Below are 17,272 nucleotides of genomic sequence, written 5' to 3'. Positions count from 1 at the left end.
GGCTCTCTCCTCCCTCTTGCCAGCAAATTATATCAACAACCTGAAGTGACTGAGCACTATACACAAACACAGCTGATGGAGCAATCTGCAAGCCACACAGCCACATCCACCTGCACGGGTGGCCCTGCTCACGTGCCCGCACACGCGCGGCACCTGCATGTCAGAGGAGGCTCTGAACACGAGGACATGCGCTTGGCTTAGAATGGAACCACCCACTCGTGCTTGGTGGCTGGCTGGTGCTGGGCTCTGCTGACCTTCCGCAGACACGTTGCTGTGTGCTTGAGCGAGCATCATGACAGTAAGCGGGGGTCCCAGCAACCACCCAGGAGGTTCCCACCCACGAACAGAGAGAGAAACAGGCTGACTTTACCCCTGAGCAAGTGAGCCAATTGAAGCATCCAAAGTGACCGCCGATGGACCCCATCAAAACTTGCATCAAATCTCGGGAGGGAAACATTCCTGCGGACCACGAACCACTGTCCAACACACAGAGCATCAAAGATCTCCTTCCAGAAGGGACCACAGGCAGTCCACCAGGATTTAGTGCCCTTGAGGCTTGACAAAGACTTTCAAAGGTCCACGGGGTTCAATCAGTGGAGCCCGGGGCTCCAAGGGGCAGGAGCCTGGCCGAGGAGCAGAATGAACTCACTAACGGAGCCTGCCTCTGCCCCCCACTCAGTCAACAACATCAGGGAGATTTGAACAAACACAAGGTTGGCCAGTCCCCGAGCTGCTCTTGCCACGTTTGTTAACTGCCTCTTACCACACGCAGGTCAACTCCTCAGCCTGAGGACTCCTCCTTCCAGAAACTCTGAAATGGAGACCCACACTTTCTGTGCTGATTTCTGAACGTCACAGTGAATCATGTGCAAAGGAACTGGCTGCTTTATAAGGGGGCAGATGGGGTGCAGGGGTGGGCACTGCTGCCAGGCGGCCAGCTACACCAGGTGAAGACCCACCTGACTGGAAACAGAATTCGTGCCTCCTTTGCCCTGCAACTCTGTCTGGGTATGGGAGGCCAGCATGAGCCAAGCGATGTTGCGGTTGTGACACAGTATCCACTCCCCACAGGAATCCTCATTCTCTGGAGAAGAGCAAGAGGGCAAGGAAGCTGGGCAGGGCACCAGCGTGCGCGGGGGCTGGGGCACCCCCTGACTGGTCATCAGTACTCAAGAAACTACTACGTTTCTCCAGCTCTGCCAGCATGGGGGAGGGGCCAGCCACTAGCATCCGAGGTTCTGTGACATTCCAGACACCAGCGATTTCAATGTCCCTGAGAGCCTGTGCTATTATTCCTTAGCACATAATAGGAGAAGCTTTTTTAAAGATGATAACAGCACTCACAGGCTCAGTCATCAGGGCTGGGGAACCAAGGATGCCATGAAACCAGAAGGGGTGACGGCCTCCCAGGAGTGCCCCCCCTCCGCGCCGTCTGCCTGCCCCTCAGAATGAGTCACTACATGTTCTGAGGACTTGGTTTTCTGATCTGTAAAAGAGGAATAAAATATTGCCGGGGAACAATGGGAGAAAGCACCTAATCAAATGATCGTACACACTTGCTATTTAAGGGCAAAATGCTATTTAAGTGCTGTGATGTCCAATAAGAGGTTGGTGGATTCTAGAAGGGGACAATCAATATTTTTAAATAGGTTTTTTTCCATCTCAGTCAAACAGTATAATACATGTAGAGATTGTGCATTCTCCCCATCTGTGTCCAGGAAACACTGTAAAGGGATCCCTAAATAAACATTAATCCCTTATTTCAAGATCAGACTCCCTTCTGAAATAGATCATTTGAAAACTCCATCCGCCTCCCTCAAGATGGTTTGTTTTTTGTTGTGATGTTGTTTGGTAGGGTTCGCTGAAGTCAAGCTGTTGGACTTGGTGCTGAGATTAAAGTGGTAAAAATATTCCCAGCTACTTATGCTATTGACATTCGATGTGTGGCCTGCGTGGCTCTGAGAACAAGTCAGCCCTTAGCCCTGCCCTCTTAGCCCCAGGATGTCTTTTCAGTCCCTGACCCTTGGGTCCTCCCACTGGCCTTGGGGGTCATGTGGAGATTCTCTTCCCATCTCTCCACTGCGAACACAGTGCACAGAGGGGTCCCCTCCAAAGGACACTGGCTTCTTATCCAAAAACAGAACAGTCACTGGCATTTGTGACAAAGGCGATGTCACTGGTGATGACACGTTTGCAAGGCTGTCCTGTACCCCTAAGAGGCCACCAAGCACATTCACTCCCAAGCAGGGACTCAATTAAAAACCCACAAACACCTCCAGCTTTTTAGTGACAGAAGTATCCACAGAAGCTGATCATCCCTGCACCCCCAGGAATGGCTGTGTCCTTGCTCTGAAACCCCTTTTGATGGACTGGGGAGGGCCAGGCGAGGTAGGACCCCAGAGACTCCAGCTCCCTTAGAAAGAGGGCCCAGCACAGGAACATGCAGAGTAACAGCTCAAATGACATCCTAGTGATACCTTTTTAATGGTAAGATAACTTTAATCACTTTTTAATTGGAGAGACTACCTGAGGAGCCTGTGACTTCATGCCCTTCTGCTGACCCCACCGTGAGTAGCCCACACAGGAAAGCCAGAATTTCTACCCCAAGCTCCCTGCGGAGCTGACCCTGTACCAGTCACACATCTCCAAGCCCGGGTTGCTCCTAATAGAAGAATGTCCTGTTCCCCAGGAGGGCTCAGGGGTCTGCAAGCGCCTCCAGGCCCCTGGGCTCCCAGTGAGACAATGAGCCATCCACCCTGCCCTGCCAGTGCCAGGTTCCCCTGTGCCCCTAGTGCTTTCACTGTGTGCTGCCCCGTGGGTCCCCAAGGCTTGGAAATGTTCCCCTGCACCCCTGCTCCCAGGACTCCCTGCCAGTGCCTGCCAGTGGACAGAACTCTGCCTGCCCACGAAGGGCACAGGGAGGGAGGGGAGCAGCGCAGGTTTACAGGGTGACATGGACTGACAGGCTTGGGCTTTGGGGAGCCAGAGGTGAGTAAGAGGTCCAGGCACACAGCCCTGCTGTGGGTTTGGGAGAGAGGAGCCTGGCAGGTTTGTACCTGTAGCCACCTGGCCAGCCGGGCACCTGCACTTCCCACTTTCTGACTGAGTCCAGAAACTCTATACCCCTCCTGGGCCTAACCCAAACCTGGGGCGGCTGGTGATGAGGGAGATCCGGCAGCCTGCAGCTTGACCCTGCGACCCCACACCTCGGACATTGCAGCCCCCCACCACCAACCCCGGCTGTGAGGCAGAGACAGGTGCATCCCCTCTCCCGCCTCCCGCCCCCCCTCCCCACCCCTGCGACGGAGGGTCGCCCTGCTCTGTTCACTGCCCACGATCCCTGCAGGGGTGCCTGGGGAGCCTCCCTGCAGGGTGGGCAGCGCTGGTCCAGGACCCCATCACTTTCCCGGGACTTCACTCCACCGCTGTCGCGCTCTCGGCAGAGGAGACCAGGGCGGCGCGAGACAGGCCCCCAGTGGAGCTCCAGGGCGCGCTCCCCTCGAGGGGCGTCAGACCCGCGCCGCCCGCTCCCGGGCCCGGAGGCCGCCGAGCTGGCAGCGGGCGCGGGCGCGAGCGGTGCGAGGGTGGCTACGGAGGCTGGAGGGCCCCTGGCTGCCGTCCCTCCCCGGCTGCGAGCTTACCGTTGGACCGCCGGACGATGTTCTCCAGAAACGTGTTCTGCGGGGCCACCAGTCCCCGCCGGCCCCCGGCCATGGCCATCCTCCCGGCGCTGGGCGAGGGGGCGCCCCGCGCGGCGCTCACGGCCGCAGGCAGCTGGGCACGGGGCCCGTGCGCGATCCGGCCGGCCCGAGCCCCACGCGCCCCACGCGCCCCCGGCCGGCGCGCAGGGCTTGCTCCTCACAGCCCCGCGCCCTCCCGCGCGCTCCTCGCCCGCCCGCACCGCGCCCGCCGCCGCTGCAGCCTCTCTGGTGGGCGGGGGCCGCGCACGCCCAGGGCGCCCCCTGCCGGACGCTGGGTGCTCGGGGCCGGCACCGCGGGGCGGGGGGAGGGAAAAGGGGGGCGTCGGGAGGGAGGCGGCACGCGCACCCCGGTGCCGTGCCGTTCAAACCTGCCAGCGCGCGCTCCAGGGGCGCACCTGGGCGCGGCATCAGGGTGGATGCACCCCTAAGGTCGCCAAGAGTCTAGGACCTTGATGGCACCCTGCTCCCTCCCGCTGTCGCCGGATCCTGGCCCTCCTCAGCTCTGCAGCTGGGGATCTGCCAGCTCCCAAAGCAGCGCCTCTCTCGTTAGTTCCACAGCCTGAGGCCCTGAAGTTGTTTGGGAAGGGCGCGGGTCACCTCTGAGTGACCCTGGTTGTTTCCGAAGATCACACACAGCTCCCCAGGTGTGGTCAACTTGCGGGCAGCCTGACCTTGTCCTGCTCACGTCCAGAGACCGCCCTCCAAAGGCCGCGGAGAGCTATGTGCAGGAGTCCCTTTCCTGAAGTCAGGGTCACTCATTACACTTTCAGGAAAGACGTCTGTGCCTGTCTCGCTAACCCAAAGACATCCAAAGAGGATTTGGCTTTTGCAACAAGGCAATCTGGAAGCCAACGTCCCGGCCCACCCAGCGCCAGGAGCACCAGGGCCTACCCATCCCTTCCCAGCAGGCCGGAGTTTACATATTTACCCACCCTGGTCTGCAGGCTGCCTGCGTGCGCTCCTTCCGTGCGGTGTGGAAGGCTATTTTTTGAACCTGGCACATGCAACAATTCTTCCTTGTAAGTAACTATAACTCCTTCTGTCCTGGGCGCTGGTTTGGGGAGGCCCGGAAACTGGGGGCCTGTGCCCACATAACTCCCCCTGGTCAGGGCAGGTGCTTAGTGGAGAGGCAGGAGCAAAGGGAAACAAAACACAGCGGGCTTGTTTCTAGAGCAGGTGCCGGGCGGGCGCAGCTGCGGGATGTCCGGCTTTCCGCCTTCGCGGCGTTTGGGCCTGAGGACCATCCACATCCCTGCCAGTCTCCACACCTGCGCCGGGTCGGAGGAAACTAACCCCGAAGGTTCCCGTGGGAGCTAGGAAGCCCTCCCTTGCTCCTGGGGGAGCGGGGCGATGTCCACCCGCACACACTTGGACCCCCCTCCGGGGATGTGGTCAGAGACCTGTCTAGAATCCCCGCCCCGATGACTCCTAGTCTTCCGGTGAGCTCCAGGCCGGGTCAGCATGAACAGCCACTGTCTAGGGTAGCGGCCCTGGGGCACTGGTCAGCGGCTGACAGGTCTGCGTATATCGCTTTGAGAAAGAAGAACTGGCTCGCCGGGAGTACTTCGCCACGGGGACCTTGGAGATGGCCGCGGAGGGGACCCGGTGGCGTCTAAGTGCTCCCTGCACCAAGTCAGGGGTCAGTGCAGAGTGCCGGAATGAGCTGGAGACGCAGCAGGCATCGCGCTTTGTCTCGTCCCGCCAGGCACAACCTAAGCGGTCCGAGTGTGGACGTGAGCCGAGGGCCAGGCCAGCAGGTTCCCAGCCGGCCAGACCAGCCCAGCCGATGCCTTGAGCCCCGGCGCCACCTGGCGGCCCTTTGTTCTATTACAGGTGAGGAGCGGAGGCTGCCAAGAAACTGGCTCCGGATTTGCGCCCCGCAGCCCTTGCATCTGCCGGTCATTTGCATGGGGCTCCTAGGTTACGTTATGCACTGTGCAAACGGGCCTAGGCGGGGGTTTTCATGACAGTATTATGAAAAAAATCATCATCGAGCAAGCTCCTAATCCTGCTTGTGAAGGGAAGATAAGGAAGGCGGAAGACTCGCACAGACTTAATAAAATTGCTCAGATGTTCATGAGCTAGCTGTTCTTGGCTTAGATAAAAGGAAAGGAATGATACTCACTTGAGGTGAGAGATGTTAGATGTAGGCTTCTTAATAGGAAGGGGAGATGTCTTCCATTCTTAATGTACTATGTACTAATGTACTATGGTGACTCCCCTATGCTGTGTGTGTGTGTGCATGTCTGCATGTGTGCGTGTGTGTGTCTGTGTGTCTGTGTGTGTGTCTGCACGCGTGCATGCTCTGGGTTCAGTATGGAACTTTTTTTTTTTTTAAAGCAATTTATTTATTTATTTTTAAGGATTTATTTATTTATTTATACAAGCACTGGGTACAGTCAGAAGTGCGGGAAGGCGAGAGAACTCACCAGAGCCAGAGCAGGGAGCAGAGCAGGCAGAAGGACCGAAGTACACCGCTCAGGGGAGCAGCGGGCGGCAGGAGAGGTCTGCGCGCCATGTGGGACCCTCCTCCGGTGGCCGGGGAGCAGCCGGGGAGCAGCCGGGGATCGAACCGGCGCCGCAGAGGCTGCAGGCAACTTCGCAACCCAGCGCTCAACCGCTGTATGGAACTTTTAGTGGCATGCTTGAAGGAGTTAAAGACCTAATAACACTGACAGGTCAGCAACCTTCAAAACCCACTCTTAGGGGTGTCTGTCTGGGTGTCGAGGATGACACTCCAGCAGTCCTCCTTGGCCTTGCTGACCCTCCCTTGCTGCCTTGGGGATGCAGCCGTGTTCTGTCCAGTTCTGACTTACCCTGGCAAAGATTGCCAGGGTTTGGAAAACCCCACCCTCCTGCTGGTTTGCAGGACTCCACTCCTCACCCCTCCTTGCAGCCTCTGACCCTTGCGCTGTGTACAGGCCCAGGCCCACCCGGCTCCAGTCCATGTGAGGATTGGCACTGTGCACTGTGATGCCAGAGCAAACTCTGGGCTCACAGGTTTGTCACAAGTTGGTGGCACATTTGGGAAGGAGACACTGGGGTGGCTGGGTAAGTGGAGGGCTTGGAGGTGGACCGTGAGGAGTTGAGTCACTCCTGAGTCAAAGGAACAAATTTAGGGCCTCCCTGGTGGTGCAGGGGTTATCAAGTTATTCGATGGACACTGCAGTGCGAGTTCAATTCCCGGCCAAGGAGCTGACCCACAAGGTACAGCAGACCTCTCCTGTCTCACCCTGCTCCCCTCAGCAGTATATTTCAGTAGATCTGCCAGCTCTGCTTCCCACTCTGTCTCTGGTGAATTCTCTCACCTCCACACCACTGGCCTGCACCACAGCTCTTGTATGCATGGATGAATGAATATTTGAAAGAAAAAGAAAAAAAAAGGAGCAACTTTAAATGGGGAGGCAGGGTTCCAGCATCTTCTGCCCCTTCCTACAGAAAGTGGGTCCAACCTCAGTGACCTCCCACCAAGAGGTGCAGGCTCTGAGAGGAAAGCAGCTGAAGCCTCACTACAGTCTCCCCGCCTCGCCCCACCTGGCCTCTCAGGAGGGCCTTCCTCTCCAGTCGGACACATGCCGTGTCAGCATCACCCAAAGGAGAGTGCACTCCTTGAAATAACATGGATTCGAGCAGCTGTTGCTCTCATTGGTGGAATCGAGCGCCCCCGCCCCCACCAGATCAGTGAGTTTGCAAAAGGCAGGGATAGTGATGGAGGCTGAGGGCTGCAGGGAGCTTGCGGGGGTGGGGAGATGGGGCTGCAGTCCAGATGCCAGAAAAGGCGTGACACAAGAGAGACATCTCACCAGAACCAATCCATGAAATGGAGACCGTGCCACACGCCTAAGGGGCATGTGACATCGTGCAGACAGCGTCCTTCAAGCATGGGCAATTCCTGCCCAACCCAGGGAGCAGGTCAGGGGAGATTCCTGGGGAGCAAACACGGACATCACCAGGAGGGACAGGACCTCCCTGGGTGAAATACCTACAGGAGGAGTCGCCAGCTGAGGGATTCCAGTTTCTAGAATGTGCTGACCAGCAGTGTTTACGGTCCATCATTTCTGTGAGCAGCTGGACAGGCCACACCCTGTGGGATAACGGTTCTGTGTTACCAACACCTTCCCAAGGTGGGGGAAGGGAGAGACTCTGCCAGAACTGACAGGATGAAGAGAGGGCATGCTGACACTGGTGCTACCCCACAGTGTGGCTGACCCAGTCAGCATAGGGAATGTTTCTAGAACTGGGCCAGATCCTTCTAAATGCTGAAACTGCCCTCCCCACCCCCGCCATCGAGAGTGAACAGGATGTTTCCCACCATCGCCTCATGGTCAACAACCTCATCTCACTACAACAAACACCGGCCAGGACCTAGCACGTGCCGGGCAGGATGCGGTGATGGGGCTCCTGCACCGGGCATGCTAGGGGCACTCAGGTGCATGCGCATGGCCGCAGGTGTCCCCTTCTTTCCTCTCTCAGGTATGGGTCTAAATCTTGCTTTCTTTGTCAGGAAACTACAGGTGAGCTTGATCTCCCTGGAATACTTTCCCACCCCCTCTGAGCAGGCGGCCTCACTCCCACTCCTTTGGAAGTAACTCACCTGACCTGGCCAGAAGTTGGCCAGGGTGTGCCCGAGGCCAGAAGTTGGAGTGAGAATTCACCCATTCTTTACTCCCCTATTGCAAATGTCGCCTGGTGCAGGGCTGGGGCATCCTCCTCTGAAGACACAGCCTCGACGCCAACAGCCCCTCTGAGGCTGCCCAGCAAGTCACCCCATAAATTGTCTTGCAGGAAGAACTGAGTAGAATAAATTACCAGAAGGCTTCAGCCATGAACCTCTGCCAATAATCACTCTTGACTTCGCTAAGCCCTATCCGAATGTGTGTTTGGAAGTCATGCTATAAGGCGTGAAGAGGAATCTAGGGAAGCAGAGCACCAACAGCCCCCCAAATAGTTCTGACCCACCAAAACGTTAGCGCACAGATCACAAAAGACAAGGCCAAACACTCGGCTCAGAGCTGCTGGAAGGCTGCCACACCCAACGCCTTATTCTTAGACATGGAATAAACATGCAGAGCCGAATGCTGTACGTGTGACAGACATACAAAATCCAGGACATGGTACATGTCACAGATGTGCAAAGCCCGGGACATTGTACCTGTAAATGTGACAAATGTGACAAATGTACCTGGACATGGGTGACTCCAGATCTCTAAGCATACACCGGCGTCATGGGGAATATACGCTGACACATTCTGTGAGACTGTCCAGCAAGTTAGTTCAAGTCTCCACATCCAGTGGATGAAACAGGAGCAGAGTGATGGCCCCAGGAGCAGAGGCCCAAGAAAATACATTCCTGATATTGTTTAAAAGGAATAACAAGGGAATTATTAAAACCAATAATGAACCAATAATGAAATAATGCAAATGATGGTAGAAAATCTAGAAAAATAATAAAAAGCATGAGAATAAAACAAAAATTCAAGTTAAAAAATAAAATATTAAAAACAACAATAATTAAATAGTTCTTTGATTAGAATTAAAAGCAGAAATTGTGAAAGTTAAATCACAGGCTGCAATGGAGTGAATAACTCCACGGAAGGTTTACCTCCTCCTAGAAGCCCACCTGACTATCCAAGCAAAGCTGTCCTTCTCTGCCACAACCATCAACTTGTCTTTTTCCTTCTACTCTCCGCCATCTCCAATAAACTCATCAACGTAACATTTCCTTGTTCATTGTGCATCTCCTTCTGGAATATACACTCAATTAGCCAAACCTGAAGAATGCAATAAATAAAAGTATTACTGGAAAACCCCTGCCTGGCTTGATGCTGGTTCTGGACAAGTTGCTGATAGGTCATGATGAGACACACGGCAAGCTAGGAATTATGCAGTTTTAGGGACAGTGCAGGAGCGGACCTCTGAAGAATTTAGGGAGGCTTCAGAGATAAGGACAACCAAGGGAAAGTAACCAATTCCACTAGGAAAAACAAACATCCCAGGACCAAGGACAACGTTGTTAATGCTGGTCCTGGTTTCCTTCAGGTGGTAAAGGGAGGCGGAGATTGGAGAAATGGAGAGTGGTTTAATTTATGGTCACATTAGAAGGGCAGCTGTTTAACTTCAATGCAGGGATGCCCATCCAGAAGACTGGGCCATAAATTTAAAGATGCAACAAATGGGGAAAGAGAAAGCTGTTGGATAAGGAATGTGAAGATCCCCCACTCAGTAGCAAATTGAGTGAGACAGCAGAGAACTGACCAATCACAAAGAGACTGGGGCAGCTTTAGAATAATGAGGGAAAAAAGATATATATTCCCTAAGACACGACTCTACTTTGGCTTCCTTGCCCCTCCCAGGCCTGGTTCCCTGGCCTGGGAGTCCCACTTTGTTTCTGTTCTTTTTCTCCTCAATAAACTTTTTCTTCTAAACAAACCTCTCTCTTCTCGCTTGCTTGCCTGAGCGTCTGCGAAGTCCCTGCTGCGGCTTCGTGAGACACCAACCCGTGGGGGTCTAGTGGCCAGGGCTCAGCGCTGCCCTGCAGCCTGGGATCCGTTCCTGGCTGAGAGACTAGGCCTGACAATTCCGGTATCAATGAGACAGATGCCCCGGGACAGGCAGAACAGAAAGTGTCAACCTGTGGGACCAGCCACAGGAGAAAGAAAGGGAGCAGAAGATGACAGAGACAGAGGATGCGAGTGTAAAGCGAAATTGTAAAAGCCTTGGAAACAAACCAAAAAGATCACTGGGTGTGCCCATGAAAAATAGGCCATCTCTAGCACACCCTTCCCAGACATCTGGGGCCTCTGTCCCCTTGGTGGTCCTCAGACTGTTGACAGCTTTGCCATTTGTAGACTGCTCAGAATAATGCACGTTATTCTCATCCAGAGACAACACGAGAGATTTAGAACTTCAGTTGGTTTCCGCCCCCGGCATGGAATTAGCTAATTTTGCATCTTGACATCAGCTCACTCACGTCAGGATTCTGGGGAGCTGCAGCCACTTCTACTCTCAGCATGCTTGTTTGGAGCAGCCATGGCATCTGACTAGCCCCCCAGAGTTCACAAGGTGACTAACGTTTTTGACGTGTGCTATTTTGTGTTTGTCTAAGAGGCATGGTTTTCCCTTTTAAAAATACACAGCCTTTTAGGGAAGATGGGAGGGTCTTTTGAGGGGGGAGAAACTGTGCCATGTGTTTAAAATGTGGGAATGAGAAGAGCATGGAGTGCGCTGAGGAATGGGGGGAAGGGCTAGAAGGGAATGCTAGAGTCAGCCCAAGGCTAGGGTGGAGTGGCGGGGAGATCAGGGGCCAGGGAACTGCTGAGGGAGGTAACTCCCTGGCATTTGAGCCACAACTTGGGTTGCTGGGTGGGAATAGACCTCCAACCAAGTCATCAGCAGGGAAGGAGAACCTTCTAGGAGGTGACTTGAGCCATCTTCCTGAAACAAAGAAAGAAGTGTGCTTTAGGTCCTGAGCAGGGAGGGAAAGATGCAAAAGGGGAGGTTGAGGGGACTCGTGCAGGTCCAGGGGGGACCCTGGAGGGTGGAGGTCTCAGGACAACTAAAAGGCAGCTCCAAACAGCAGTCAGTGTCCGTAGCTCCATCTCAAGTCTCCTGCATCAGTGCGTGCCAACCCTTTCAAAATTAGCTGTGTCGGCTCATGTTATGGCTGAATTGTAGGGGATTCCTTAAGTATTTGTAGAGCTTAAAACCAAGCAGAATTGCCCATCCAAGTCCTTGGGGGGCATGTCCCCTGAAACCTGAACTCAGAAGAAGGGAGTTTACGCACCAGAGGCACAGATGTTGGAGACTAACGTGGGTGTCCTGGGGTTTAGGCCCTTCTCAGAGGTCTCACTGGTGTAGCTAACAAAGGCAGAGCCTCAGCTCAGCCTCGGACCTCAGACGGATGTGACAGACACCAGGCGGCTGCAGGGCAGGGAGCTGTGTCTGGGTGTTAGGAAGCAGCAGGGAGAGAGCTGGCAGGTGCTGAGCAGGGGCTGGGAGCGGCAGAGGAGTGCAAATTAAAGCAGGAGCACATTAAAATCCAACTCATAAAACCCAAGGCCAAGAGCAATGCTGCACTTGACAAAGGGCAGGAGAAGGTCAAACCTTTCGAATCATCAATTCATGGTTTCATACTTCTCCATCCTAGCCGATAGGGAAAGGCTAAAATTAGCTTCTCACCTATTGTCAGCATTTAAGCGGTCCTATTATCGTTACTGCAGGCAAAATGGGAAATGACGTGTCAGTTGCTTCCTAGGGAACATCAACATTTCTCAAAATGGTTCGTGGAACAACTATTTCCCTCGGCAACCACAGAGACTTTCTGAGGATCAGCTTAGGCTGATCTTTGCCAGCTTAGAGCTGGCTCAGCACTACAGAGCAAAGAGAAACACATCATCTCCTGTTGGGGTTAGGTCAACACTGGACTTGAGCTTTGGGGTCGAGAAGCAGCTGGAGATCCAGCTGTCCGCAGGACTGGCTGTGTAACCTTGGGCAAGTCACTTAACCTCCCTGTGCCTCTTTTTTCATCTTTAAACAATGGCTATTAGCAATTGCTTTCTTAATATGTTACTATTAATTAAGTCCATAGTTTACACAAGCATTGACTCTGCACTGAACCCTCTATGGGTTTTAACTGGTGTGTAAAGACACACAGCCAGCAGGAGACAGTGACATGCCAGAAACTCCCTGTGCACCACCCATTCATCCTTCCACGCCCCAAAGCCCCAACCACGGGTATTTCTCCTTCTTCCTAGCTTGCCTTTTCTGGGAGGCCTTTTCCTCACAGCTTCCCTCTTGGCAGCTGCACCTCCACAGCTTCCGAGTTGCTATGGCTGGAAAGCCCGTTTCTTGTGCCTTGAGTGTCCCCATCCACCTGCTGGAGGACCCTGCAGCGCCTCCAAATGCTGACCATCATGTTGAAAGCGGCTGTGAACCCATCGGCCGCTAGTGTCTGTGCGGACCAGGTCTTCAGCTCTCACGCAAGTGGCTGCTGCGCTCGGGGATGCTCGCGAGGGGCACTGGGCTCTGTGGGAAGCATCCAAACCACCCTCCCCTCAAGCCGTGTGAGCAACCCAGGGCATGTCCTCGCCAGCTCTGAGGTTCCTGTTCCAGTAGGGTGTCCCCAGCTGCTGTTCTCCTTTGCATTGCCCCGATGACATGACATAGGCATCTTCTGGCTATTTGCCACCTGTCCTGCCCATGCCCATTTTCTCTGGGTTCAGGGTCCCATTTTCACATGAGGGAATGGAGGCCCAAAGGGGTCAATGAATGGGGCAAGAGTCCAGAGCTGGGACTGCGCCAGGGGTGGCCTGAGGTCTCAGCCCCAGTCTTCTCTGCACTGCCTGCAGGGGCAGGGGCAACTGAGCACCCCGGGGTTGTCTGCCTCTCCGTGCTGCTTTCTCCTGCCTGTGAGGATGCAGGTGTCAGTGCAGTCATGGGGATTCAATGGGAGGGATGAGGCAGGGAAAGTTCCTCCTCATCCTCATCACAGAAAGCACCTGTCGAGGCATCCCGGAAGGAGCCAGAGGGCCCTAGGAACCAGCACCAGCCCAGGCCAGAGTGCTCAGCCTGCGGCTTCAAGCTCCACTGCGACGCAAACACTTCCTGGTGAGGTTTTCAAGGATCAGTCCTCAGTTGATGCCTCCTCATGGCCAACAAGCGGGAGCCAGGAAAAGAGTGTCCAAATCTGAAAAGAATAGATTTTTACTGTATTCAGTTTCCTTTTTCTGTTCGCCTTCCCCTGCTGCTATCCCTGCCCCCAAAATGTCTCACACAACACCCTGGCAGGTGAGGGTGCCATGGAAGTTGAGGGTGCCCTGGTGGGTGAGGATGTCCTGGCAGGTGAGGATGATCTGGCAGGTGAGGGTGCATGCATGGCCTGAGGCAGGTGCTCTGGCCATCTCCATGGAAACTGGGGGGTGGCAGGAAAGGAGAGCAGAGGGCCACTGCCCCTGAGGAGTGTGAACACCCAGGAGGCACCCAAAGCTGGGGGCCCTGGGACCCACCCCACCCACCACCAGGGCCTCCTAAGGAACTCTGCAGAGACAGATTTTGAAATGCTCAGGTTAGTCTTAAATGACACAGGGTCTCCTGTGGGGGGAGAGAAAGGGGCCCTGAGAGGTGTGTCTCTAAAGTTCTGAGAGCTTCTAACACACAGGGGATGCTGGTCCTGTATCATTCCCATCTGATGTTTGGAATCTGGGGCAAAGGGGTGGGGGGACAGGAGGAGGAGAGGAAGGAGGGGGAGAGGAAGGGGGCGAGAGGGGCAGAGGGAGCACTGTGAGAAAAGATACCATTATGAGGCATAAGAGCTTTCATGAGAGAGAGAGAGAGAGAGAGAGAGAGAGAAACTGAATGAGCAGTTGCTAAAATTGTTCTCTAGTGAAAGTGATTGGAAACCAAGACCAGCACCAGTTCCGTTCCAAGGGGGAAAATGCTAGAACAAACTGGCTCTTGCACCCTCCTGCTTCATGCTGATGCTGCAGCACCTTCAGAGCTTTCGATAATGGCTCTTGGCTAATTTAGATAATTTTCTTCCCCAGGAGAGTTAACAAAGTTGAATAATTTGCCTGAATATTTGGGATCAAAATGTAAATACTTTCCTTTAGTTATTCAAGTTTCTAGAACTTACTTGTCTTCTATCAGTCGCTGATGAGAAAATTGCATTGAGTGAGGCAGCCAATTAATTATGCTGGAAGAAATCAACATTCCTGACTGACACTGGGATTAAAACTCTACAGAGTACTTTGACCCTGATTTTTACATTTTACCTTTTGGTTTCCGTTTTTGCGTTCAGCACACCTGTTGGTGTGTGACCTCACACCACCGGGTTGATGCTGCTCCCAGGAAGGTGAGCCCCGGTAGAAACACAGAGGTGAGGTGGGGAGTGGCCAGAATGGGAGGGGACAGAGCCGGCACTTCAGCGCACACCAACCTCCTTGGGAGACAAGCTCTGTTTAAAACTCATGACAGTCCCGTGACATAACATGGTCACCAAAGACCCTCCCCGGGTTAGACAGTCCTGGGACACACCTTCCTCCTGCTCAGTGCCAGCCAACACTGAGAAACAGAAAAAATAAACTGACCCCTGGCAGATAAGCCCATTAGCCTAATAAACAGGCTATTGGCCAGAGAGGTCTGTGTACCTCCCCAGGCACCAAGCCAGAAGGATTTCTACCCGCTTTCCTCCAGAAACCCACCTTAAACATGACCCAGCTTGCCTGGAAGCCTGGGTTGCGACTGGACCTCTATCCAGATGGTGTCCACCCACCTACAAAAATTAACTCAGCCCTGTGTAATCAACAGTGGTTCTCCCTTTCCTGGAGGTCTTCTGGGGTGAGGGTGGGGTGTCAGGAGTCAAAAGCACCATCTTAGGGTGAGGAAACTTGCCCCACCCAGACTGCTATTCTAAACGCCTTCTGGAAGAGCTGATGTCAGTCAACTGACATCTATAAAACTATGTTTTGGGGGCCTCCCTGGTGGCCCAGGGGTTAAAGACAGCACTGTCAAGTTATTGCAGCCACTGCAGCACAAGTCGATCCCCGGCCAGGGAGCTGCCCACATGGCACAGCAGACCTCTCCTGCTTACCCGCTGCTCCCTCAGCAGTGGATTTCAGCAGATCCACCTGTTCTGTTCCTCACTCTGTCTCTGGTGAATCCTCTCACCCCCACACCTCTGGCCCACACCCCAGCTCTTGTATGCATAAATAAATCTTTAAAAAAAAAAAAAACCTGGGCCTCCCTGGTGGCGCAGTGGTTGAGCGCTGTGTTGCAAAGCTGCCTGCAGACTCTGCAGTGCCGGTTCAATCCCCGGCTGCTCCCCGGCCACCGGAGGAGGGTCCCGCATGGCAGGCAGACCTCTCCTGCCGCCCGCTGCTCCCCTCAGCAGTGTACTTCGGTCCTTCTGCCTGCTCTGCTCCCCGCTCCGGCTCTGGTGAATTCTTTCACCCTCCCGTGCTTCTGACTGTACCCAGTGCTTGTATAAACAAATAAATAAATAAATAAATCTTAAAAAAAAAAAAAAACCCTGTTTTTATGACTAAAAGTGAGGAAAATAGCAGACAAGGGGATTGGATGTTGCAGCTGGCCGTGCAGTCTGCTGGAAGCCAGCGAGGACTGGCCAGCAACAAAACAGCCACAGACATCATCACTCATTACCTTCTACTCCATAAAATTTACTTTTACAACTCTCATTTTAGTAAAATCACCAATTGTGTGGTCATTGTCAAGATTTCACAGCATTTGCTTAACTGTGATTCCACATTAAATAACCTTTCTTGAACCAATGACATTCTGACAAAACTTTTGTTTGTGTTTTACTAATTTCTACTGGGAAAACCTTTGCTGAGACAATAGTAGCCTTAGCCTGACTTAGATTTGGAAACAAATCGGGAACTTTGTTTCATGTTCAATCATAGTAATACAGTCACACACGACAAATTCTTGTAAATGCTAAATATCACAAAATATTTTTCATCATATAATATGTTTATCAGCTCTTAACTAAATCTCTGTATCTAGGCTTCCATGTAAGGAACCAGTCCCGCGTGCAGTGCGTTATATCTGGGCTACATACATACAAATCTAATAGTAAAATGAATCATTTAATATTACAAAATGTTCCCCAGATGCCTTGTTCAATTGTTGAGAGCCACCAAAAAGGTGGGTGCAGGCTGCCAGGACAGAGCCACTCATTATGCAAAAAATGTGCTGTGTTCCTAATAAATGCCAGGAAGGAACGGACGAGAGAATTTGTCTTTCTCTTACCTCATCACCGTGCAAATCCTCCCTCAGAAATAATGTTTGTGTGTGACACTGGAGGTGGCGCCCCCCCCCCCACCCCACAACCTTGGCTGCAGCCAGACTCCAGGGCCTCCTGCTTTGAAGACAAGGAGCCAGAGATGCAGAGATATCGCTGTTTGTCCAGGGGGACTTTGAGGATGGGGGTAATGCTTTGCCTGGGACGGCCTCGAGCTGCCCAGGGCTCTTCGATGTGTACTTACCGTCTAGGAGCCCCGGCACCTGACAGGCCTGAGCACCAGGCAGGCCCAGGTGCTCAGCCAGCTTCCTGCTGAATTAAGAGCTCTGGCAACACAGAGGAGGAAGTTGAGGCAGGGCCTGGGGAAGGAGGAGAGTCCCAGGATTCAGAAAGTAGAGACACACAACAGGACAGAAAGTCATCCGATGTCCAGAAACATGAGGCCCTTCTTCAAAAACACCCAGTTTCCCGGTGAGCACCCGGAACATACCCACTGCTCATTCAAAGAAGGAGCTCATGACCCCTGAGTGGATGAGCTCAACCTTCCTGTTCCTTCGGAAAGCCCCCTCCCCCCAATGCAGGCTCACGTCTTCTCTCGCCCCACCCCTGCCTTCTGTCACTTCCTGCCCCCCACACCCTAAAGGCAAACCTTTCAATTCGCATCCTCTCTCTCTCCTAGGTTCAAGACTCCAGTGAGTATCTGAGCTTCCCAGCCACCGGGCTTTCTTTCAATCACTGTTTCCTATTCCGCGCGGTGCATGCTCAGACGCACGTGGGACTGACTGACGTGAGAGAATTTGTTCCTCTGCATCGA

General features: G+C 53.7%; 1 protein-coding gene across 1 annotated transcript in view; it reads right to left on the bottom strand.

Annotated features, from left to right (window-relative positions):
- KCNH1 (potassium voltage-gated channel subfamily H member 1) overlaps positions 1-3,720 on the bottom strand; it is a 144,127-nt gene extending 140,407 nt beyond the window's left edge. Inside the window, exon 1 of the mRNA XM_054690683.1 lies at positions 3,642-3,720. Within this exon, the coding sequence (XP_054546658.1) occupies positions 3,642-3,720 (79 nt within the window). The remainder of the gene's footprint in view (positions 1-3,641) is intronic.
- Between the last annotated feature and the right edge of the window lie 13,552 nt (positions 3,721-17,272).

The sequence above is a fragment of the Talpa occidentalis genome, unplaced genomic scaffold (assembly GCF_014898055.3).
Source record: "Talpa occidentalis isolate TD23 unplaced genomic scaffold, MPIMG_talOcc4v2.1 talOcc4.8, whole genome shotgun sequence".
NCBI classification, from domain to species: domain Eukaryota; kingdom Metazoa; phylum Chordata; class Mammalia; order Eulipotyphla; family Talpidae; genus Talpa; species Talpa occidentalis.
Note: the sequence above shows the minus strand (reverse complement) of the source record. Positions and strands in the feature narration are given on the sequence as shown.